At 45.2% G+C, this 25058-nt stretch overlaps 1 protein-coding gene across 31 annotated transcripts in view; it reads right to left on the minus strand.

The window, feature by feature from the left end:
- The window catches only part of TCF7L2 (transcription factor 7 like 2), a 213183-nt gene that overhangs the window by 61622 nt on the left and 126503 nt on the right, over positions 1-25058 (minus strand). For 12 of the 31 annotated variants that reach the window (XM_064373864.1, XM_064373849.1, XM_064373845.1 and 9 more), the window contains one exon: positions 13725-13865. The exons of the other annotated variants lie outside the window; for them this stretch is intronic. In XM_064373864.1, the coding sequence (XP_064229934.1) occupies positions 13725-13865 (141 nt within the window). The remainder of the gene's footprint in view (positions 1-13724; positions 13866-25058) is intronic. 31 annotated transcript variants of the gene reach the window in all.

Genomic DNA, 25058 nt, shown 5'->3' on the forward strand with positions numbered 1-25058 from the left:
ATTCAGGCACTGCTCCACAAGGGATCTTGGCCTCTGGCTATGAGAAGAATAGCATCAAAAAATTGCTTTGCCAACAACCCATAAATTTAAACAAGTCAGGATGGCAAGAGGAGGCTGCCTGGGAATCATCACAGAGGAGAAGTCAAAAGCAGTGTGGTTTAAATGGGACACATAGACAGACACCCCTCCAGCGTGATGTTCTTCCTTTAACAAAGGCAAATCCTTCAAGCTCCCACAAGGATTAGGAAACCATCTCTTTGCCCATGTGACCACTTACAGTCTCGAAACTATGGGGGAAGGATCGCCAAGGAACAACACATCCGACTGGACCAAAGGCATTGAACTCAGACCCCGGCCCATCTGAATTCTCAGGAGAGGGAACAACATATATGCAAGGGCACCAATTTATTCCCACGCGAGCGGGGGTGTAGCTTCGATAATCAGAGCACAGTCCTAAGAAACCAAGAGCCCCAGCTACACTGACTCAGCTCCCCTGACCTGGAAAGAGGCCTGGCTTGCTCCTGCCTCAATGACTCCGTCCGTACAATGCAAACTGTCAAGCTGTGCTAAGGCTTGCTTTTCCTTCCAGCGTAGCCACCATCATGGGAAGTGGAACCCAGCGGCGAGGACCACACACTGTGCAAATATACGCTTGATGCGCTCAGTACTCACACCCACTCACACAAAACACATACCATTAATAAGTACGAAAAAATGTGGGTTTCCTCCCAGAGCCATCTCATGCATTGTAACCCCTCCTATCACTAGCAACCGCCATTAACATCTGATTCTCAATGCAGGCAAATGGGGGACTTGAAAAACACAAGGGTCCCAGCATCGGCCCATCCAAAACTCACCCTCCAAAACCAACTTTCCTCTTAAAGGCCCCTGTTCATCATTCTACCAAAAGGCCTAATTTTTTTTTTCTTTCTTGCTTCTCGGGATCCAAGCAATTTTTTACTGTGGGTGGTAACAATTGTAGAACTGTTTCTAATTATTTAAAAAACAAAACCACACACACAAAACAAAACAAAACAAAAATCTGTGTTGCCAATTGCAGAGAGAGACTCAGAAGCCACAACTTCCGGTAATAAAGATTTTTCTCCGCGAGGATCATAAGCCAGCGTATCTGGACAGCATCTGTGTGCTCTGAGCTTCTCATACAGCTGGGCCCACTTCCATGTTACAGGACCGAAGACTGTCATTGATGGGGAGGTGGGCACCCTGGTTTGGACAACATTTGAAGACCCAGCCTTCAAATCCCAATCCTAACAATTACTCTCAGTGGAACCAAGGATAAATTATTTTTTAAAAAAAGTCGGGGGCGGGGGGAGGGCTCTGCACCAGTTTTCCTCTCTTTAAAAGGAGAAGAAATGGTTCCTACAAATTGAGAGGATTAAATGAGTTAATATATGAAAACCACTTAAGGCAGAGGCTGGTATATAGTAAGTGCTCAGTACGTTAGTGACTAGCTTATTTATACATCAACTTTTAATAATATTGCCTTTTCTCTCCTGTGGTAGCTGTGATGGTAAAACAAAAACACTTATGAAAAGTTTAATTCAGTGCCAGAAGGATAGTGGATTTTTCATACATGGTACGTAGTATTACTATTAAAGCCTACCCCATTCCCACCAAGAAGAGGGTTCAAGTTTCTTTCCTCCTATATCAAAGAAGTGAATTTAAAAATACAGATGTGGCTGGGCGGGGTGCCTCACGTCTGTAATCCCAGCACTTTGGGAGTCCAAGTTGGGTGGATCACCTGAAGTCAGGAGTTCAAGACCAGCCTGGCCAACATGGTGAAACCCTGTCTCTACTAAAACTACAAAAAATTAGCCAGGCATGGTGGCAGGCACCTGTAATCCCAGCTACTCGGGAGGTTGAGGCAGGAGAATCACTTGAATCCAGGAGGCAGAGTTGCAGTGAGCCAAGGTGGTGACAATGCACTCCAGCCTGGGCAACAGAGCAAGACTCTGTCTCAAAAAAAAAAAAGCTTCCATATATGTCACTTGCCTTATATACAGTAATTCATTCAAATCTCCTGATAAGTGAAGATAGGCGTAATAATCTCCTGGTTTTATATTTGCAAAAGCTTAGGCCTAAGCAGTGAGATGCACATGGTCACTCAGCCAGTCAGAGGCAAAGCCAAGGTTTGAGCTCAGGCTATGGAGTGCACGCTCCTAACCATGCCATTAAACAGATATCGCAGACACCAAGTACCAAAACCGCATTTTCTCTCTCTCCTTTTTTTTTTTAAGACAGAGTCTTGCTCAGTCACCCAGGCTGGTGTGCAGTGGTGCGATCTCGGCTCACTGCAACCTCTGCCTCTCGGGTTCAAGCAATTCTTCTGCCTCAGTCTCCTGAGCAGCTGGGACTACAGGTGCACATCACCACACCCAGCTAATTTTTTTATATTTTAGTAGAGATGGGGTTTTACCTTGTTGTCCAGGCTGGTCTCAAACTCCTGAGCTCAGGCAATCCACCTGCCTCAGCCTCCCAAGGCCACCAAGGCGTGAGCCACTGCGCCCGGCCCCTCTTTTTTTTTTTTCAAGAGGCAAGGTTTTGTTCTGTCACCCAAGCTGGAGTGCAGTGGCTCAGTTAGAACTCAATGCAGCCTCAGAATTCCTGGGCTCAAACAATTATCTTGCCTTGGCCTCCCAAGTAGCTGGACTACAGGCATACACCACCATGCCTGGCTAGCTTTCTAATTTTTTGTAGAGATGGGGTCTTGCTATGTTGCCCCAGTTGGTTTCAAACTCCTGGCCTCAAGTGATCCTGGGCCTCCCAAAGCACTGAGAATACAGGCATGAACCATTATGCCCAGAAATAAGATATATCCTCCTTAAAAGGCTTGCAGAAATTATGACTTTATCATTAAATCTGAGAGTGAGAAAAACAAACTGCTTTTTTTTGAAGAGAGAGAGAGAGAGAGTCTTGCTCTGTCACCAGGCTGGAGTGAAATGGCTCAGTCTTGGCTCACTGCAACCTTCACCTCCTGGGTTCAAGCAATTCTCCTGCCTCAGCCTCCCAAGAAGCTGGGACTACAGGTGCCCACCACCACACCCAGCTAATTTTTGTATTTTTAGTAAACATGGGTTTTCACTATGTTGGCTAGGATGGTTTGGATCTCTTGACCTCGTGATCCGCCCGCCTCCCCGAAGTGCTGGGGTTACAGGCATGAGCTACCACCCAGCCCAATTGCTACTTTTTATAGGGAGAAAACCAATCTATTGAGTAGAATGTCCTATTAAAGACTGAGAAGGATAAGATACACACTGAAGAAGGATGGAATTTCTTTTGGCTAACTTGAACCTCAATTTCAACTAAAGTGCCCTGCTCCACACAACATGAAAAAAGAATCCACTGTCCACCCTTCACTTCCACCCGACTTGTTAATCATGCCCAGAGGGTAGCAGTAAGTTTAACTGCAGACAGTCATTTTTGTTAATGGAATTCTAAGCCCATCAGTTTTCAGCGGGGAGGATGAGAGAATCTTCCACTGTGTTTTTCTAAAGCAAATATTTAGTGCTTTCATCTTTTAGTGCCCTAACATGCAATCTGTCACCTAAATAAGAAAAAAAAATACACCTTCTCATGTGGGTGTTTGCAGAAGTGACATCATGTTTCCGACGTCAATCAGACAAATGGCAAATGCGTTCAGAGCAGAGCTGATCATTCTGCCTTCTAGAGGCAGATTCGACAGAATTAAGACCCCACAGTGACACTTGCTGTACTTGTGGAAATAATGCCACTACCCGCTTTCTAAAGTACCCTATCATGTCAACGAGGATGCTGAAAAGCAACTTGTTTCCTGCCTGCTTTGTTCTTCTGCTAGGTTCCCAAGCTCAGGATGCTTTGTTCAGTGTGTGGTTTTTAAAGACGAAAACCATTCTTCTCCCACCTAGAAGACATTCCTCTACAGAAACCTGTTGCCAGACAATGGGAGTTTCTTATCAGTAAAAGTTCTTCCTCTCAGCTAAGTCATGGATGGCCTGACTCTTAACCACAGGCGCTGAGAATTCCTCCAGCCTGCCAGGAGAGAGGTAGAGGGAGCGGGACATGGGATAGGAAAGCGGGGGTACGTGCATAGAGGGCAGTTATAATGTTTTTGCTTTTTCCTGGTCCTGAAGTGATTTCAGATGCTGTAAAGCCAGGAGAGCTACAGCTGTCTTCTGGATGCCACCTCCCCACCCCTCCCTTCCCCTCCAATTTCTGCTTTCTGCCCTGGGTCACTGCTCCCACTTCTCAGTTGGCTGCGATGGCAAGTCTCCAAGTAATTACAAAGACAGGAATTGGATTACACAAGAATTTACATGTGTGCGATGGCTGTTACCTTCCCTAGCAAAACGCACGGCAGAAGCATCATCTACTGTTCACTCGAGTGTGACACTCTGAGCTGGGACCTTGGAGGTCACCTCTCATTTCCCAGGAGGAGGACATGCACACACAGAAGATCCCCACCGCACACACGGCCCTGCATTGCACTTTTCCCTAAGAAAGCAAAAACTCTGAACAACAGCCAGGAAGAAGGCAACTCTGGTCTTCCCGTGCGTGTAGCAGCTCGTTCCTGAACCTGGGTGGGGAGGCACCGAGGATTGGTGCAGACGGCTCAGGTGCTCTCCTCTTGCCATTCCTGGATTTATCTAAGTAGTGGGGCAGGTGAGGACAGCCTGGGAGGACCAAGTTGTGTCAATAAAATCTACAGATCTACCATCTTCATTTTAAACGTTAGACCCAAATCTTGAAAATCTGTCCCGACATCTGAGAAAGACTAATATAAATAATCCAAAGCAGAACACCCCAAAAGCCATTTTCACTCTGAGGCCTATATGGTTAGCAATAATACATTTCCCTCGTTATTTCTTTCTCTGGCCACTGTTGAATTACCATGAATTCTCCTAAATCCACAAAGTGACCCAAAGCATGCTAGGTGTACAGGCAAGAACAGCCCACAATGAAGAATGGAAAATCCAACCAAGACTTGCCAATAACTAATAAGCTGACGACCATGGCACTACAGTTTATCTCTTCCGCTGGAGACGGCCTGGAGAAACAGCAGGGCAGAAGCCCCTGATCATCAACAGAGAAAAATTAGCCCTTGAATGAAAGAAGTGAATTGAGTCAGCACTAGCTATCAAACGGAGAAAATAATAAAAATAAAACCCACATCTCCAGCGACTATACAAAGGCAACACCAGGACACGTATAGGGTGATGGAGCTGTTCTGTAGTATCCTGACTATGGTAGTGGCGGCAATAATAGGAATTTATATTAAAATTCATAGAACTGTTAGACCAAAAGAAAAAGTCAATGATCACATATTTTAAAAAACCACCATTCTTATTTTTATTTTTTTGAGATGGAGTCTCGCTCTGTCACCCAGGCTGGAGTGCAGTGGTGCAATCTCAGCTCACCGCAACCTCCGCACCCGGAGCTAAAACAATTCTGCTGCCTGAGTAGCTGGGACTACAGACACACGTCACCACGTCCGGCTAATTTTTTACGTTTTTTAGTAGAGACGAAGTTTCACTGTGTTAGCCAGGATGGTCTCAATCTTCTGACCTCTTGATTTGCCCGCCTCGGCCTCTCAAAGTGCTGGGATTACAGGCATGAGCCACCGCACTTGGCCTAAAATATAACTTTTTTATAAAAATTCCACATCTCAAAAGAAACCTGGCCCTCATACCTTAAATCAGGGGCACAGAATTGCATGCCATGAGTGTAAGTTTGAAAAACAGCTGCAAGTGACCTGACCACACAAGACATGAGTGTAGAAAGCCCCAACAGAGACCTGGAACTTGTAGATTTTGCTGTCCCAAGCAGGAACGACGGTCCAAGAAGAAACAAAACATCCCCAACATATCCCTACAACACAAGGCCAGGAGCCTGTGCCAGACACTGCTGCCCTTACCCCGGAGATGGAGAAGAAGGGTAGGCAAAGGGTCTATCTTCCCTTCAGGTACAACATGTGTTTCTCCCTCTTTTGCTTTTTTTGAGACAGAGTCTCATTCTGTCACCCAGGCTGGAGGGCAGTGGCGTTATCTCCGCTCACAGAAACCTCCACCTCCCAGGTTCAAGCGATTATCCTGCCTCAGCCTCCTGAGTAGCTGGAATTACAGGCGTGCCATCACACCCGGCTAATTTTTGTGTTTTTAGCAAGACAGGATTTCACCATGTTAGCCAGGCTGGTCTCAGACTCCTGACCTCAGGCAATCCACCCGCCTGGGCCTCCCAAAGTGCTGGGATTACAGGCATGAGCCACCACGCCCAACCATGACATGTGTTTCTGAAGCCAGTAAAGATGTCATAAGCAATCACTATATGGTACACCTTTCTCTCTCACCTCCATATATCTTTCTTATGGGTTCTCTTTCTTTTTTTTGAGACAGAGTCTCACTCTGTCGCCCAGGCTGGAGTACAATGGCGCAATCTTGGTTCACTGCAACCTCCACCTCCCAGGTTCAAGCGATTCTCCTGCCTCAGTCTCCAAGTAGCTGGAATTACAGGCATCTACCACCATGCCTCACTAATTTCTGTATTTTTAGTAGAGACGAGATTTCGCCATGTTGGCCAGGCTGGTCTTGAACTCCTGACCTCAGGTGATCCTCCCACCTTGACCTCCCAAAGTGCTGGGATTACATGCATGAGCCACTGCGCCAGCCTCCCCACAGATTCTTCTACAAGTGGCAAGAGGAAAGAAATTTGTCCCAAGAAAGAGTTGTGACAGTCCCACACACTGGACCTCCCCCGGTTGGTTACAAGTTGCTCCTACTTTCCAGCGGTGGGCTAACTCATTTTTCAGGAACGAGTGGACTTCTCACCTGTCAGCTGGCCCCTGGCAAACCACAACGAGGCTGATCACAAATGCTGCCACAAACCCAGCAGGCAGGAACTGGGCTGGGCAGTAAGTGACAGAGCCTGCACGACCCTCCCGACCGCCCTGTGTGTAGATTGAAGTCAAGCTACTGTCATCTCCCCCAATTCTGTTTTTCTAAATAGTAAGAGGCTACAACCAGGACAGGGATGGTGACGTGGGGCTCAGGCTAAGCTTGTCTGACCCAGTGGGGCTGGAGCAGAAGCTGAGCAGGAGGGCCCATGTCTAGCAGTCACTACATGCCTCCCGACCTCCCTTGACTCTTACTTCTTCTTTCTCCGGTGTCTTCGTTGCTTTGCTGTCCCCACTCTCCCCTCTGGAGAGAACTGGCTTTTCCAAAACAGAAACTTCCACTCTGAGCACAAACGGGCCTCTAATTTGGATCTTCCCAGCCAAGAGCTTTTCTCCCTGCTGCTGTGGCCTCTGAAGCTGGCTGTGAGTGCGACGTGACAGGGCCAGAATCTAAAAGGGTGTGGTGGCACCAAGGCCACCTCCTTTTTCATTTTCAGCCCCCGTAGACAAGGCCAGACATTGACCAGGAGAAGTAAATCTGAACTCTTACGGCACTTCCACCAAGCTTAAAAAAAAAAACACAACTAATTTTTCTTAATGCAGACAGGTTTGAAATGGCCTTTCAGACACGTGACAGAGAACACTGAACAGGTGTGAAGTAAAAGTTGAAAGATGATGGCGCTCCTGGCTAAATCAGCAGCAGCTGATGCAATAAATACCTTTCCAATAAGGTCCACAGGCCAGGCCTGACAAGGAAGAGTAAGAACTCAGATCTGCTACTTTGCTTGCCTAATCATTGCTGCCCTTAATAAAAATGAATAAATTAAGTTCCAGAGTCTGGACTGAAATATGGTTCCTCTCTGTTTCCAAATTCCAAACGTCTACCTCACTGACATCATCGAAGGGATTGATACCTGAGAAACAGGTACGTCTACAGAGACACTGACTGATAAGCAGATAGTGTCAAAACCACCTCTGCAGCGCCTAACAACTCCCCCAAGTGCTACCCGCATATTCTGATATGGGAGACCGTATGTGGAATACAAAGTCTGAAGGCTAATTTATACCCTATTAAAAACTGACCTGTCACCTCACAGCATTACAAAAGGGTAGGATCCAAAACAATCAACTGTGGGGATGACATGTCACACACCAAAGGCCCAAGTCTTCTCTATCAATGACCTTTGTCACATGGGCCGCAAAGGAAATATGTGACTCACAATGAAAGGGGATAAGGAGGAAGCCACTAACATGGACAGACATGGGCACAGCCTGCTGAGTCCTGGCAGGTGCCGAGTAAGTTCACTGAGGCTAGGATGCAGGATGCAGGAACACGCCATCTTGCGCACGGATGAGCTCCTTGGAAGACCTCCACGGAGAGTGCCTGGGCTTCCGGCTTAGTATACAAAATGAAAAGGATAGCATTTACAGTGACATCTCTTTGCAGTCTAAGAAATGGTGATCAGTGAGGGAAATGGGGCCAGAAATGATCCCTGCTTCTCTGCGTCTGTTTTTCTGGCGGCAAGCTCTGCATTTGATAAGGCAGGTGGGACTACATCGTGTTCCCTATGTACTGGGAATGTGACCTCACTGAGGCATTAAAAATTCCCAGGGACACACTGCAGTGTCCATTGACACTATCGCAGCAGTTGACCAGCAGAGGAAATCTGTGAGCTCATTTAGCCTAGAAGACTTCAACAGAAAAACCTTGGCAGATAGAGGATGCGGGGAAGGAAAAAATTAAAATAATCTGGTAGGTCCACCTGCCGTTCTACCCAATGAGCATGAACTGGGGTAGAGATGGGATGACGAGGAGTTGAATTTGCTGGCCCACTTGAGCAGAACGATCCGGGGCTATACATGCAAAGTGATGACGGGTCACATACATCACTGGGGCATTATGGAATGTTCCAGAATCACTCAGTATTTGCAACTTACACCCTCTGCCACATGAGATGCAATTGCACTATAATAGTGGAACTTTGGGTGTTGTTGTTTTTTTTTTTTTTTTTTTTGAGATGGAGTCTTGCTCTGTTGCCCAGGCTGGAGTGCAGTGGTGCAGACTTGGCTCAGTGCAATTGCCACCTGCACGGTCCAAGTGATTCTCCTGCCTCAGCCTCCCGAGTAGCTGGGACCACACGCCCAGCTAATTTTTGTATTTTTTAGTAGAGACGGGGTTTTGCCACGGTGGCCAGGCTGGTCTCAAACTCCTGGCCTCAAGTGACCCGCCTGCCTTGACCTCCCAAAGTGATGGGATTTCAGGCGTGAGCCACTGCGTCCAGCCAATAGTGGAACTAACAGTCTGTGTTCATTGGGGTAACAGCTAAGTACATTAAGGGATACCTACGATTTCCAGGATGGATAATCATTCGTAGTTTCATAAAGAGTCTTTGTGGCATACATAGGAAAGTGTTTTGGTATAGAGAGATGTAAAATAAACAGAAAACAAGTGCATGTACAGTATGATCCCACCTATGATTTTTTAAATCACATTTTTTAAAAGATTGCGAGGAAGTATTTCAAAATATTCACTTTGTCTTGAAGAGGTATTTTTTTTGGTTGTCTCATCTGCTTCTTTATATAATCAGGGGTGGGAGACAAATGAAAATGTTTCGTTCAGCAGAAGGCTTGCTAATCCAAAGTTATAATGTAGAGAATTATAAATGAGCAAATACTTCCCTTCTCTGCACTTGGTTGTGCAAATCCAGATTTTCCATACATATCACGTACTGAAAACTACAGTACCCAGGAAATGAAGCAATATCTATATTTGTTTCAAATGACTAACAAGCAAAAATAAAACTTTGGCCATGATGACATGCTTTTTAGAAATCAGACATATAATAAGCCACATAGGATGTGGTCTAATAAACCCAAGAAAAGTTTCATTTCCTCTCACCAAAATGGCTAACTCCCTGTTTATGTGACTAGCTTGGCAAATTTAGCGGAAGTCTCTTCTTCCTTGAAATTTATAGATTGAGAGGTTAATAAGCAAGTAGCAGCTATAATGTGCCCCTCCTGAAAATACACACATGCGCGTGCACGCACACACCCCCCAAAAAATGAAATAAAAAGAGGCTCAACACCAGCAAAAGGGTAGGTCAACCACAAAATCAGAAGGACAGAGTGCACCAACTCACTAATCCCTGGCCACTGATCGGGAAAATTTACAGAACCCCTGAAGAGGAAGGAAACAGGAATCAGGGAAGGGTTTAGACAAAGAACTTTTTAAAAGTTTGTTTGCAAGTATTTCCGTGAAAATGGTATTGACTGAGCAATTACAGGAAAAAAAAAAAAAAAAACACTTTCTTCTTATCTGAATGTGGTTATATGCCATGGGTCACACCCTATTATTGTCACTATTAAACATGTTAATAGCCTCAATGTAATGACTTTGTGTGGCAAGCTTTAAAATGTACATGAATAGCTAACTAGAAAGAAATGATTCATCCCTGCCCAGGTGGGTATTGACTTTCTGAGTCACATTTACTCAGCTGGTCTACCAACCTTAATTCCCTAAAGGAGGAGATCTAAAGGGTTCGAATCCGGCTGAACTGCACAGAAAGAAAGAGAAGGGACAATGAATTTGAAATGTGGATGGGACCAAAGGTACAATTGTTGAGACTTGTAAGAACTTAGGTATCCTGAATCAAAATTTCCTCCCAACTCCTAAGAAGGCTGAGTGAAGAAAAGGATCAAACACCTTCTCCCTGAACGAGTGGAAGATGGTGGGTATCATGGCTCTGAACCATGGCCAATAGCCATGGCCCTTGTTACCAGCAATTTTATAGCTCTCACTCTTCAGCTGTGTGATCTTAGGCATGTTGCTCTCTCTCTGTCTCTGGCTCAGTTACCTTAATTGCAAAATGGGAATAATCACAGCACCTCCCTCTTAGGGTTGCTTTTAAGGTTCGGGAAAGCTAATATAGGTGGTAGTTACAGTAGTTTTTACAGTAGTTCCTGGGTCACAGGAAGCCTGTGTTAAATGTCAAGGGATCTCTGTAGCAGTGGAGCAGTGGAGCAGCTGGGGGACTATCCCACGACCACCTTCTTTTTGCAGGTGCAGGATTTGCATTACAGAGGAGAAAGGCATCTTGCCAAAAAAGTGATAAGAGTGTTGGACTAGAACTTAGTTCTGATAACTAGTCACGCGATGTTCCCACCACACTCCATAAAGCCATTTCTATCACACCCATGCTGTGGGATCAGGATTTTCAGACATCACCAAAATTCTTCTACCCCCTGCCCCACCGCCCCCTGCCTTGAAACAGAGTCTTGCTCTGTTGCCCAGGCTGGAGTATAGTGGTGCTATCTTGGCTCACTGTAACCGCCACCTCCTGGGTTCAAGCAGTTCTCCTCCTCAGCCTCCCAAGTAGCTGTGGATTACAGGCGCGTGCCGCCACACCTGGCTAATTTTTGCGTTTTTAGTAGAGATGGGGTTTCACCATGTTGGCCAGGCTGGTCTCAAACTCCTGACCTCATGATCTGCCCGCCTTGGCCTCCCAGAGCGCTGGGATTACAGGCATGAGCCACCGTGCCAGTCAAGCAACCCCTTTACATACAGCCTATATGTGAACGTTTATCACTGATGGAGACATTGAAGCACAGATCAATCGGGTAATATGCCCAAGTTGGCACAGCCTGTAAGTGGCATCTTTGTATCTCACCTATTCACAGTTTACAGATTTATATGGCATCCTGGAAACGTGGCATTTTGGCACGTCCCTGGGAGATGTTTCTGGGTTCTGAAGACAAGGCTGAGAAATGCTCAGTCACTGGCGCCAGGGATCTAATCAGCTCCTACAGATCATGAGTTATAAGGAAGAAACCCAGTCTTTCTGTTTCGTTTTCCTCATACTTAAAATGGGTGCCTGGTTCCTTTATCTACCTCCTGCCGCCAACCAAAGATTAATGAGTTACCATGTGCCAGGCTCTGATGGAAGAATAGCTATGTTCATATCATCTTATCACAGTCAGAATGAACAGCTATGCTTATTAAAAGCTGAACCAATGAGAGGCTACTAAAAAAAGCTTCCACCAGGCCATGGCTAATGCAGAGAAAAGGAGGCCTCCCTGCTCTGTCAGACCCAGGCCAGTTAAAGGGCATGCTCCTTACACACACGGACAGCAGCTCCAGGTAATCAAGACACAGGCATGGCCCAAGAACATGCATGATCAGAGGAATGCATGCAAGAGAGCGAAAAGTCCGAAAGACTCCAGAAACATCTTCAGTTTTATGCACATCTGGCTAACAGGGAATAGTTAGACCAGAGGATTTCCACTTTAGTTCCTGAAGTTACTAAAGAGAATTAAGCACACGTTACAGTGTCAAAAGTGCTCCTAGAATTAAAAGTAGAAAGAAATTGCAAAACATGTTATAATCCCAATTTTGTGAAACATTTTTAAGGTTTGTACACATGAATGACTAGATATTTGAAAATACATCTAAATATTAAGAGATTATTGGCCAGATATGGTGGCTTACACCTGTAATCCAAGCACTTTGGGAGGCCAAGGCAGGTGGATCACTTGAGGACAGAAGTTCGAGACCAGCCTGGCCAACATGTTGAAATCTCATCTCTACTAAAAATACAAAACTATTAGCCTGGTATGGTAGCGGGCGCCTGTAATCCCAGCTACTTGGGAGGATAACGCAGGAGAATTGCTTGAACCTGGGAGGTGGAGGTCACAGTGAGCCAAGATCACACCACTGCACTCCAGTCTGGGCAACAGAGCAAGACTCCATCTCAAAAAAAAAAAAGGAGAGATATTACCAATAGGTAATAAGAGTATAGGTATTTATATTTTCTTTATATATTTTTACAGTTTCTAATTCTCCTATATGGCTATTTATCACTTCCCACACCAGAACAAACTTTTAAAGATGATTTATTCCACATTTTCTGTCTCCAACAGCAAGACTTATGTACATATATATTACTCCAGGTCTCCGCCTGCTGGAGGCACTGCTTTCTGTTCCTGAGGCCCTGACACACAGCACATCACCTAGTAGGTATACAATAAATGTTTTTAAAGACATAGGCTTTATTAATTGGTTCATAAATATTCACTTTTACTTTTCTTAAAGCTAGCATTAGTACTAAATCATTTGCTGTTTAAATCTAAGAGTCTGAAAATTTTTAATCTGCATTGACTTTTGCTTTTCTGAAGATAAAAGCATGTTCTAGATGGTCTTTTTTCTTTAGGACTACTAATTTGAAGAGAACTGTCACTCCCAAGCACTGAGCAGTGTGGGGTATTGACGTTGTATTGAATTATTTAAAGGAAATTAACAATGCTTCCTGTCCTTGAAGAGCAACATCTGCGAGAAAAGCCATTCACGGCTGCCTCCGGTAGGTATTGTCAAGGCCAAGTAGTCATTTTCCAGCACCCTGGATTTTAAAAGAAAATTTTCAAGTTCTAAATGACTAGTTACGAAGGCAAAGTTGAAGTGGTAACTTCTCCTCCACTGCAATCTGTGTAGCGTCCCAGGAGACACTTCCTGGGGCCAAGTTTAATGGGATGAGGTTGTGCTCCTCAATTTCATGGAAGTTACGTGAGGTACTGGATCACGGGGCCTTCACTGGGAGTCAGGCATTCTGGAGTCAAGGGAGCACCACCCTCCACCCTCTCCTTGTAAACAGGTATTTTTATGGCTATGATATCCCTATCAGTGGTCAGCACACCCAGACATCATGGCACCCGAAATGACAGTGACCCGACAAGAATTCAGGGATCGCAGTGGAAGGGCCCTGCCCTAGAAAGAGGTCAGCTTTGGATGGGTGGCTTCATTTCAGAGCTAGCTCATCTCATACCGTCATTCTGCTCCGAGACCTACCTCAATACACCAGGGCTCCCCAACTTTTTGTAAGGAGTGGCTCCTTTTCATGTCCCTGAAGACTTGAGTGCTGACAGTGAAGTCTGAGGGGGGGTAGAAGTGCTGACAGTCATGTCCCTGAGTGCAGCAAGGGAGGGGGCTCTGCTGCCAGGAAGAAAGGGGAACAGAGTAAGGCTCGGGAGTGAGGGGGACACGTCACCAAGGCACACACAGCCCCCAGCCTTCCTTTCTACTCTAACCCACATTTCTATAGAAGCTCCAAGCGAGAGGGATTACAGTTCCCAGCACAAATCAGAACTCTCCCATTTTCCTGCCATCCAGCTCAGGGTCCCTTCTAGGAGCATCTGAAATGCAACCTCCTCTGGGCAGCCTTCCTGCTGAGTATTCCCACCCCTACCCACCTAATGGGCATAGCCTCCCCTTCCTCTGAGCCTCTCGAGAACCAGCTAGCTAGCATTCTCTCTCTCAACTTACCTTACTGAATCTATTAGTTATGTGAAATTGCTGGTATTTCTGTCCTACAAAAATACAATTATATATGGTTGCACTTAATACTAATACTTCAACTGCTTGGGGAACTGATCTTTTTTTGGTTGTCGTTAAAGAGATGGGGTCTTGCTATGTTGCCCAGACTGGACTTAAACTCCTGGGCTCAAGCAATCCTTCTGTCTTAGCCTCCCAAATAGCTAGGACTACAGGTGCACGCCACCACACCCAGCTCATCTTTTTGTTTTTTGTGGAAACAGAATCTTGCTACATTGCTCAGGCTGGTCTCGAACTCCTGGGCTCAGGCGATCCTCCTACCTTGGCCTCCAAAGTGTTGAGATCTCAGGCAAGCAGCACCACGCCTGACTGATCTGTCCTCACTCATACCTTAACACCTTTTCCTCTGCCAGATGATAGTCTTTTGAGAAAAGCAACTATACTACCAATCCTGGACCTTGGAAAGATCCAGCAGCACACACCTTGGGTGCTCAAGAAATATGTGTTAACTTGAATTTCAAACCCTATCACAATAGCTGCTACAGTTTACTAACAGGCTACTCTGTCTGGGGCCCTAGACGGGAGTGTGCCTCTTATTCCATTAATCCTCACACCTATTATGAGGTGGGTAGTATCATGCCTGTTTCACAGAGGAGGAAACTGATTCAGAGACGGTAAGGAGCATGCCCAAGGTCACACAGCTAGTAAATGGCAGAGGGAGAATATGGACCAGGTCCCAGTCAACTCACGCTGGTGCCTGCTGTAGAGACCCACTGGCCTTTCTATGGCTCAGTCAACAGGGAAGAGAATTTAGGGCTGTAAAAAACAACTTGGGGTCCAAGAAGGGCAATTTCACAACGAAGAAATATTATTCTACTTTTCCAAAAAAGAGAAATGGCTATGCCCTTTATGTTCATTGTAAAAAGTTTTACATGGAGAAAAATTCCATGAAGAATTTTTTCACGTAATTTGTTCAGGACTAAGAATAAGAGATTGAGGATAATACCAACATCTTATATGTTTTTACATTCACTATCACAATAGACTTAGTGGGGATGGAAGACTCTGGAAAATAGGAAATTGATATAAATAAAGAACAAATGTATACAACAGCAGTCACATCTTCAGAGCAACGTACATGGTTACCATGGTACGTGGGGTAATGCCACGGGCCCCAAGTTTATCCAGATGGATTAAAACCATCCACAGGCAAAGTGAGCTCCCAAAATGAGAGGGAGCCACACACTGCCCCATAACTGGAGCTACTCCAGGGCCCAGATGGCTGCAGCTGACCCCGTCTGGACTTTGAGAGCCACCAACTAACTGCCAGAAGCTGAAAGATCTGCCCCCAGGAAGGGCAGCAGAGCACCAAAGGAAGTACTTGGTTCTCCATGCCTGGAGGTCTAAAGTCTCCCTTAGGCCTTATGCAGAAAATGCCTCCCACTCTGCGTTTCTTCACTGTGCTCATTTGTAAACAGCAGCCTGAGTCACTAGGCAAGCATGAGTCCATTTGAGAGATCAGCCCAGTTTTACAGCTAAGGCTATCCTATTCAGTCCAGCCACAGCAGTGACTCACCTTTCTGCCTTCAATCAAAGGTGACTTGGTTAGCCCTCCCATTGTTTCTAGAAGGAACCCAGCAACATGAGGGTTTAATCCAAGTCTGCTTGCTTTATTTTCTAACACAATGCTGAGAGCCAAGAGGCAGAGTTCCTAAGGCAAGTGCCCCAGAGAAGGTGTTGGGAAAGAAATGCATCCCTGCTTGTCACAGACCACGTGGCCTTTTTTATCTTCCGTGGGCATTTCCTCATGGCCTTCACTCTTAGAGGAAATTTTGCCTTATGGAAATGTTAAACAAGCACACAACCTCTCTGTACAGATCTATGTATTCTTCCATGCCTGGGAACCTCAGAGCCAAATTTCCAGTTCACATCCAGCACTGCACTGCCGGCTTTGAACTTGGTGGAATTAACCTTACCCCAACATTCCCCACCTTATCTTACCAGGCTACCCTGCTTTCCATTTTATGTGGCCCAAAGGAGGTTTATTACCCCCCCAAGACCACTCTTCCCCACCCCCCACCGGCTTTCTTCTTTAATGTTCATAATTATTTTCATAATTATTTGTTTCCAATTCTGTTACAGAATACTAAGTCTTAATAAACGACTTCCAATTTTAGGAGGTAGGGATATCTTATAAAAAGTTCAAATGTACATACAACTACAAAATCTTTTTATACCATGAGAAAATAACTACAGTTGATTTTTCTTTCCTTTTGAATCTTTCTTTAAAAAACAAGCGAATAAAAAACTCTTCAACAAATCCTAAATACCAGGAAATGAACATCTGCTGAGTTTTCTACTCCATGTCCATTCATGATTTTTCTAGTAACAACACTGTCAGTTACCTAGGGGGCACCCCCCCCTCTAGAGCCATATAGCTTAGTGGAGTGTACCGCACACCAGCTTCAGAAGTGGGAAAGTTTACACAGTCCAATCACCCAGCACACTGCAACCCCTTCCCACAGACGCAGGTTCAGAATCAAGGTCACAGACTTGTAGGGAAAGTAAGATCTCTCCGGACTTGAATAAGCCTCTATGCAGTAAAACCAACTGGGAGGCTAGCAGAGCCCAGAACTGGAAGGAGATGGTTCTAATATATGGGCCCCTGGATCCAGCCATGCCTGATGTGTGATCACTCTGGACTTTTCAATTATGGATCAATACATTCACTTTGCTCAGGCTAGTCTGGAATGGGTTTGAGAAAAGAGAGAGGAATGCAGACTCAAGCAGTCCTCACCTCAGCCAGACTGGCCTCCGTAATTGTCCATCTGCGAATCAAGGAAGGATGTGGGAAAAATTGGGGTTGTTACAGGATAGAAGTACATGAAGGTCTTGTGAGTTTCATGCTCCTGACACAATGAGTGGGCTGTTACAAGGCAAGGTACTGAAGTAGGCATTTGGTGCTTCTTGAAAGAATGAAGCAGGTGGCCAGTCTCTGCAGAAAGGAGAGGAGGACCTTCAGCCACCACACATCTGCTGGAATTGCCCCGAGGGCCCTCCTTCGCCCCTACTGTTCCTGTCAATACCACTGGCAGCACTGAGCTATTTCACATCGTGGTGGGCTCCATAAATGCACTGGATCCAGAAAGGAGAAGCCGCAGATGCTGAACAGCACTAAAACCTCCCTCGTGGCTTTCTCCAATTCTCCAGAAACACTCCCTGCTTGTGATAGAGGACCTCAAGAGGTGTGCTTCTTCTGGGGAAAGTCAAGTGATGACACTGGATCATGTCGAGAGAGAAGGTAGACGGACAGGGCTGGGTTTGAGTCTCACTGGTGGCTCAGCCCCTGATGACAGCGTGTGCTAAGCTGATCTGAACACAGTCACATGGATCAAGAATCAAGGCATGCCACCGATAGAGTCGTAGTATTATTTGTTTCTTTATGAGCTTCTTTATGAGCTTACTTTACTGCCCTACTCCACAACTAGCTGGGTAATATTCAAATGCTAATGCAATCAAATAAAACCTAATAAGTCAGAAAATACTAACGGCTCTGCCATGAAACATCTAAAAATGAACAAATACAGAAGGAGGTGAAAAGTATTTGAAAAACAAAACCCCTAAAAATACAAAGACCTCCAGAGATAAAAATTTTGTATGACATAGTATCACTCAGAGCTGGGTACGGTGGCTCACACCTACAATCCCAGCACTTTCAGAGGCCAAGGCTGGAGGACCACTTGAGTTCAGGAGTTCAAGACCAGAGTAGGCAACATAGCAAGACCTCATCTCTACTAAAAATTAAAAAAAAAAAAAAAATTAGCCAGATGTGGTGGTGCAGGCCTGTAGCCCCAGCTACTCAGAAGGCTAAGGTGAAAGGACTGCTTAAGCCCAGAAGATCAAGGTTGTATGAGCCATGATTGTGTCCCTGTACTCCAGCCTGGCTGCCAGAGGGACACCTGAATAAAAAAAATAGAAAGGCGTCATTCAGAGTCAAACCAGCCAACATCTGCTGACTGTCAGAAGAATCGGAACCAACCTCATAGGCAGGAAGAAAAAGGCAAGAGCTTTACATTGTGCCTCAGAAAACTTTGGTGTGGTCATTAATTTTATGTCTCTATTTATTTTAAAGACAGAGACTCACTTTGTCACCCAGGCTAGAGTGGAGGGGTGCAATGTTGGCTCACTGCAACCTCCGCCTCCCATGTTCAAGTGATTCTCGTGATTCAGCCTCCCAAGTAGCCAGGAATACAGGAATGTGTCACCACACCCAGCTAATTTTTGTATTTTTTGGTAGAGGCGAGGTTTCGTCACGTTGGCCAGGCTGGTCTCGAACTCCTGGCCTCAAGTGATGCGCCCACCTCAGCCTCCCACAGTGCTGGGATTACAGGTGTGAGCCACCATGCCTGGCCTTATGTGTCAGTTTGACTAAATCACAGGGTATCTGGATATTTGGTTATACATTATTCTGGATGTTTCTCTGAGGATCTCTTCAATAAGTTTAACATTCACTGAGTAAAGCAGATGGCCCTCCTTGATGTGAGCAGGCCTCAGCCAATCAGCTGAAGGCCCGAATAGAATACAAGGCTGATCTTCCTCCAAATAAGGGGGCATCTTCCTGAGTAACTGCGTTCGGACTTAAACTAAAGCAGCATCTCTTTCTGGGATCAAGCCTACCGGCCTTCAAACGGGAATTACACCATCAGCTCTACCAGTCCTCCAGCCTTCAGACTCAGACTAGCGCTTCACCATCAACTCTCCTGGGTCTCCAGCTTCCCAACGACAGATCATGACACCTGATGATGCAGATTATAGAATTCCATGTCTGGGTGAGCCAGTTCCTTATTGCAAATCTCTGTACATAAACATGCACAACCTATCGGTTTTGTGTCTCTGGAGAACTCTGACATATGCATGTGGATTCAGATTTTCATGTATTTTCTCCTCCACAGCAAGAGGGAATGGATTCATGCGTCTCAGAAAGATCAGAATTTTAAAATGAAATGAGTCTTAGAAATCATCTAATCTAATTCTTTATGATTTTCTTTAAATCTCCAGGTCTAGATGTAAAAGGGCCTAGCTAGGACCACACAGCTAAAAAAGAGCTGAAACTAATGCCTAGATTTTTAAGGAGTAAGAGAGTTCAAGGTTCTATGCATAAATAGAAGAATTTTCTTTTGGAAATGCCGCATCTTTGGAAGAATAAGAAATCCATTTAAAAGAAGGATCCTGCTAAGGACCATTCCACTAAAAAAGCAAAGGAGTAAACTGACAATTATTAGAAACTGGTGAGAAGGTAACATCCTCATATTTTGTACCACTTATTCACACACAAGGATGCCAAAAAACTAACAGCAACCCTCCAAACAAACAACGCACCCCACGTCCACACGTGTCACCTTGGAGAGAGAGGTAAGGGCTTTACAGGTCACACTGATCCGGCTTTATGCGCCATCAATAATTCTCACCTCTGAAGGTGAGGTAACTTTGATGGGAACTAATTACATCTGAAATGCATTGTCAACTTACTGCAAAGGCAAAGAAACTGCAACCAGGACTCCAGATTTCATCACTCAAGACAAGCCCAGTTCCTTCTCAGACTGGGATATCATCACTGACGTGGTAAATGCATGCAGTACTTTTTTCTCATCATTTTTTTAATGTGAGCATGTGTGAGTGGCAAAGTGTGAGTATGTGCCCACACATGCACACTTCTGTGTGTGTATCAGTACTTGTGAAGGGTGTGTGTGTGTGTATCAGTACTTGTGGAGGGCAATGTTCTAGAGTCAGGAATGATAAGTCCAGGTCACACACGGCACCTCCCTCTTCACTTACCACCATACCACATAGCCACTCTGCTCAGAGCTGGCACGAGTTGAAATGTAATCAACCTCTCTGCACTCAAGGGATGCAGAAACCAAGTCTACCTCAGCCCTCAAAGGCCTCACCTGAGTGAGAAAAAGACAAGGCTCCAAACAGAAAGCTAAATAGAATGAGCATAGAAAGAGGCCACCTTTTCACATACCTTTACAGAGCTCTGCTCACCCCTCCTCATCCTCGGCACAGATAAGAGTGTGGGGCCTCAGCGTCACTGACACTGCCACCCTCCCTCTAAGTAGCGGTACTGTCTGAGGTCCTGGGGCTCAGCTTGACACGGAACATGAGGGTGCTGGCTGCTGGATGACTTCTAAGGGCTGTGTCCACCTCCAACAAACTCCACTTACACACTCCACTTCTGTATGGCCAGCAGAACACAGAGGGGCGGCTTCATTAGGGCCCTGACTCTCTATGTACAGAAGCAATGCGCCTCGATTTCTGGACATGGTCATTACATAAGAGGGAAATTTACTGAAATAAGTCATATTCAAGGAGAAAAGGCTGCATGCACATGTGCGCGCGCACACACACACACACACACACACGTGAAGATTTTTTTTACTGAATAAAAGATCTGACCAAGAAAAAGTATTTTAGGAATATGGCATCGTGACTAGGAATTTGCAGCATCATTTCAAAAGGTGCTTTTGAAACAAAGTTTTGTCAACTGTTTCTTTTTTCCTGTGGGGGGGAAAGTGTACCTATCAAATATGGAGAAGATACACTTTTTTCATTATTGTATCATAAACAATAAAAGGAAAATGGGTAAAAAAAATTTTTTTCAAGTCTGGAATAAAGTTTTAAAAAAAGTTATTTGGGTAATTCTTAATAAAGGAGATATTTTTACTTTTTAACCGTATTGATACTAAATTAGTTTTATACATGAAGGTAAAGACTTACAGGGATAAAAGGTAATAAGGAGAAATGGTTAACCTTAACATCCGAACTTGAGACATTAACCACGGCATGCACACACACACACACACAAAAGGTGGTGGCTCACACCTGTAATCCCAGCACTTTGAGAGGCCAAGGCAGACAGATCAGTTGAGGTCAGGAGTTCGAGACCAGCCTGGCCAACATGGTGAAACCCTGTGTCTACTAAAAACAGAAAAATTAGCCAGGTGTGGTGGCAGGCACCTGTAATCCCACATACTCAGGAGGCTGAGGCAGGAGAATTGCTTGAACTCAGGAGGTAGAGGTTGCAGTGAGCCGAGATTGCGCCACTGCACTCCAGCCTAGGTGACAGAGCGAGACTCCATCTCAAAAAATTAATAATAATGAAGTTCAGGCTGGACGCCGTGGCTCATGTCTATAATCCCAGCACTTTGGAAGACCAAGGCGGGTGGATCACCTGAGGTCGGAAGTTCAAGACCAACCTGGCCAACATGGAAAAACCGTGTCTCTACTAAAAATACAAAAAAAAAAAAAAAAAAAAAAAATAGCTGAGTGTGGTGGTGCGCACTGTAGTCTCGGCTACTCGGGAGACTGAGGCAGGAGAATTGCTTGAACCTGGGAGGCAGAGGTTGCAGTGAGCCGAGATCTAGCCATTGCCCTCCTGCTTGGTCAACAAGAGCGAAACTCTGTCTCAAAACAAAAATAAAACAAATAAAAGGAAATTCAAACAGACCTAACATTAAATCAAGTCGTTTTGAAGGCACACCTAATTCCGAGGACATCCATGCACTAGCCGACACCAGCGTATCACTCCCATTTTTTTTCCTGCAACAGGGATGAGGTTGGCTGTGAGCTCAGATAGGTGGAAAATGAAGCTTCTCCTTGCAACCTTCATATCCATTATTTCTATATGCAACTGAGCAAGTCTCTGTCCTTAACAGTATAATCTTTCCAGACAAGTCAACAGCGAGCCAGCATGAGAAACCACGCTCATCAATGACTGAGAGAATAGGAGTTGATTTCACATGTTTAAGCATAACACAGAAGCCCATCCACCTTACTCAGCAATGACTGGCTGTGGAAGAATATTAAGCAGAAGCTCGGGTCCAAGCAGCACAGGTTGCAGAAAGCTTTGTGAATCTAGCTAACGAAGTCAGCATTATACTGTATTTACAATGAGATTCTTGCTAAAGGGACACTCCTTCTCCGAAGCAACCTTTGGGACGTAGCATTGGTATGTGTTGTGTACGATGAACATCACTGGGCAGAATCGAGGGGCCAAAAGGGAGAAGGGGATCTTATCAGGACTTGTGATGTGTACTAGGCAATCCTCTCTTTAAAAGCCCACGTATCTCCTACAAAAAGAAAGTAAGCAGCCTAAAATGGGACTGAGAAGTCAAGACAACATAGGGACTAGGTGTGTTGGGAGATCTGGCTACCACTCAGGAAACTTAGTAGTTGGTTTTGCTCTGAAAAAGAAAGCAGTGGCGGTAAACAGCACCCCCCTCCCCTTTCAATGGGAATCGAATGATTTAAAATGTAAATGACGGGTTCCTGAAACACCCCTGGAATTTCTCCTGGAAATGCTTTCATAATTCACATCTCGTTAGCCACAGGAACCCCAATTACATATCCTCTCTTCTCATTTCCACTAACCAATTATTAGCATTAGATAATAACATACTATTTTCTGCTAATATGTTTCCTGACAACATCAAACTCCAGAGGGTCTTCATGATGCAATAACTGAATAATTGTGCAAACGAGGGCTCATTTATGAGAAAATGTTATTTAAATCTTCTCGGGTGTTTATGAAAACAAACCATGTTGGTTAAGAGACACCATAAACACTAAATTGCATAAACACGTATGAAATTGAATGAAATGAAAATGAAAACAAGTTCTTTTCAGGCATTATGAAAGGAGAAATCCCAATGGGAGCATATAAAGATATAAATATTCAAGAACAATGCATTCCCACAGGCAGGACCAACGTGACACCACCTTGTTCAGAATGGGAACACCCAAGGAAACTTGAAAAAAGACTTGCCAGCCCCATTCACTGGAAACCTTAGTTCCAAAATGATACTTGCCCCAATGTATGAATTCCAGAAAGAATCACACTGTCACAAATCTGACAGCTTAGGCAGTCACCTCTGTGTCATAGAGTATATACCAGGGGTACCCACAATGGCTTCTGCTTGGCCTATGGTGCTATGGCAGCTGCCGTGTAATGTAATGTATTTGGGGTTTCTCAGCTTGAAAAGAAGAGGTGAAGTTTTCATGGCATAAAAGGTGTGGAATCTGGCATGAATTATCTGCTGTGCCCCCCAAAACTTTGGTTATCATCTAAATCCAGACATTTATAACCTTATTAGTAAATATCATGTTAATGAGGACTTTTGAGAAGGGGGAAAATGCTAAATTGTGTGTGCATGTATGTGGGGGAGGGGTGTGGTGTGTCTGTGGTACGTGTGTGTGTACAGAGGCAGAGACAGTATGCACATAAGTTGCAGGGGTCAACCTCATTTTGCTCCCTTTTCTTCTCACCAATAAAAGGATGGGGGCCAAGCACAGTGCTCACATCTGTAATCCCAGCACTGGGGAGGGGGAAGGGGGGGGCAAATCATCTAAGGTCAGGAGTTCAAGACCAGCCTGGCCAACATAGTGAAACAACATCTCTACTAAAACTACAAAAATTAGCCAGGTGTGGTGATGCACACTCGCAATGACAGCTACTTGGGTAACTGAGGCACAAGAATCACTTGAACCGAGAGGCAGAGGTTGCAGTGAGTGAGCTGAGATTGCACCAATGCACTCCAGCCTGGGCGACAGAGCGAGACTCTGTCTCAAAAAAAAAAAAAAAAAAGGATGGGCCCACCTGCCCAGAATAAGCATAATAGGTCCAGTGTTTTTGTATTCCAATGGCTCTGAGACAACACTCAGTTTTTAGGTCTCTCTCTTAAAGATTGTTGAGGGTTCACCCTGCTCTGGAAAGTGACAGACATCTTCATATGTCTAACTTGTACATCCAATAAAGAAAAAATTCAGGTTTTCCTTGAAAACTTTCTCCTGAAAGCACTTAAGGGACATTAGTGCCAAAAACAGCCCTGCATGGTGGTGATCAGTACAGATGATGACGCTGCTGGCCCAGGCTGGATCTGAGCAGAGCAGCTGCGCCTGTGGCTGCAATGACCGGGACGAAGGCAAGAGTCAGTGTTGCAAATAGGGACAAAACGAATTTTCCTATCTTCAGAGCATCAACGTGCCCGGGCTTCTTAATATTTACAACAGGTAAAAAACCACCGCCAAAACCGTAACAAATTTAAAAACCAAATCCAAAACCAAATGATTGCCCAGGCTGCCAAGGGCATCATCTGATCAGAATTTGCTGTGGCTGGCCCAGTGCAGTGGCTCACACCTATAATCCCAGCACTTTGGGAGGCCAAGATGGGTGGATTACTGAAGGTCAGGAGTTCGAGACCAGCCTGGCCAACATGGTGAGACCCCATCTCTACTAAAAATACAAAAATTAGCCAGGTGTTGTGGCAGGCACCTGTAATCCCAGCTACTCGGGAGGCTAAGGCAGGAGAATCACTTGAACCTAGGAGGTGCAGGCTGCAGTGAGCTGAGATCGCACCACTGCACTCCAGCCTGGACGACAGAGTAAAATTCCATCTCAAAAAAACAGAATCTGCTGTTGCCATCTGACTGATCCCTGCAGCTTCCAGGATTACCACCAGAGTGAAAAACGAAGACAAGGCAGATAGCACCTACCAGAGGCATGTTTCAGCCACTGGAGAGAACATCTTAATCCTTAGCCCACCTACACAAAGAGCAACAGACTGGGTGTGGAGGCTCATGCCTGCAATCCCAGCACTTTGAGAGGCTGAGGGAGAAGGATCCCTTGAGGCCAGGAATTCAAGACCAGCCTGGGCAACATAGTGAGATCCCATCTCTGCCCCCCCCAAAAAAAAAAAAAAAAAAAAAAAACTTCAATAGCTAGGTGTGGTGGCACAGGTCTGTAGTCCCAGCTATCACTTGATCCCAGGAGGTCAAGGCAGCAATGAGTTGTGA

The sequence above is a fragment of the Aotus nancymaae genome, unplaced genomic scaffold, assembly GCF_030222135.1.
Source record: "Aotus nancymaae isolate 86718 unplaced genomic scaffold, 86718_ANA_hifiasm-v0.15.2.pri h1tg000010l, whole genome shotgun sequence".
Classification (NCBI taxonomy): Eukaryota; Metazoa; Chordata; class Mammalia; order Primates; family Aotidae; genus Aotus; species Aotus nancymaae.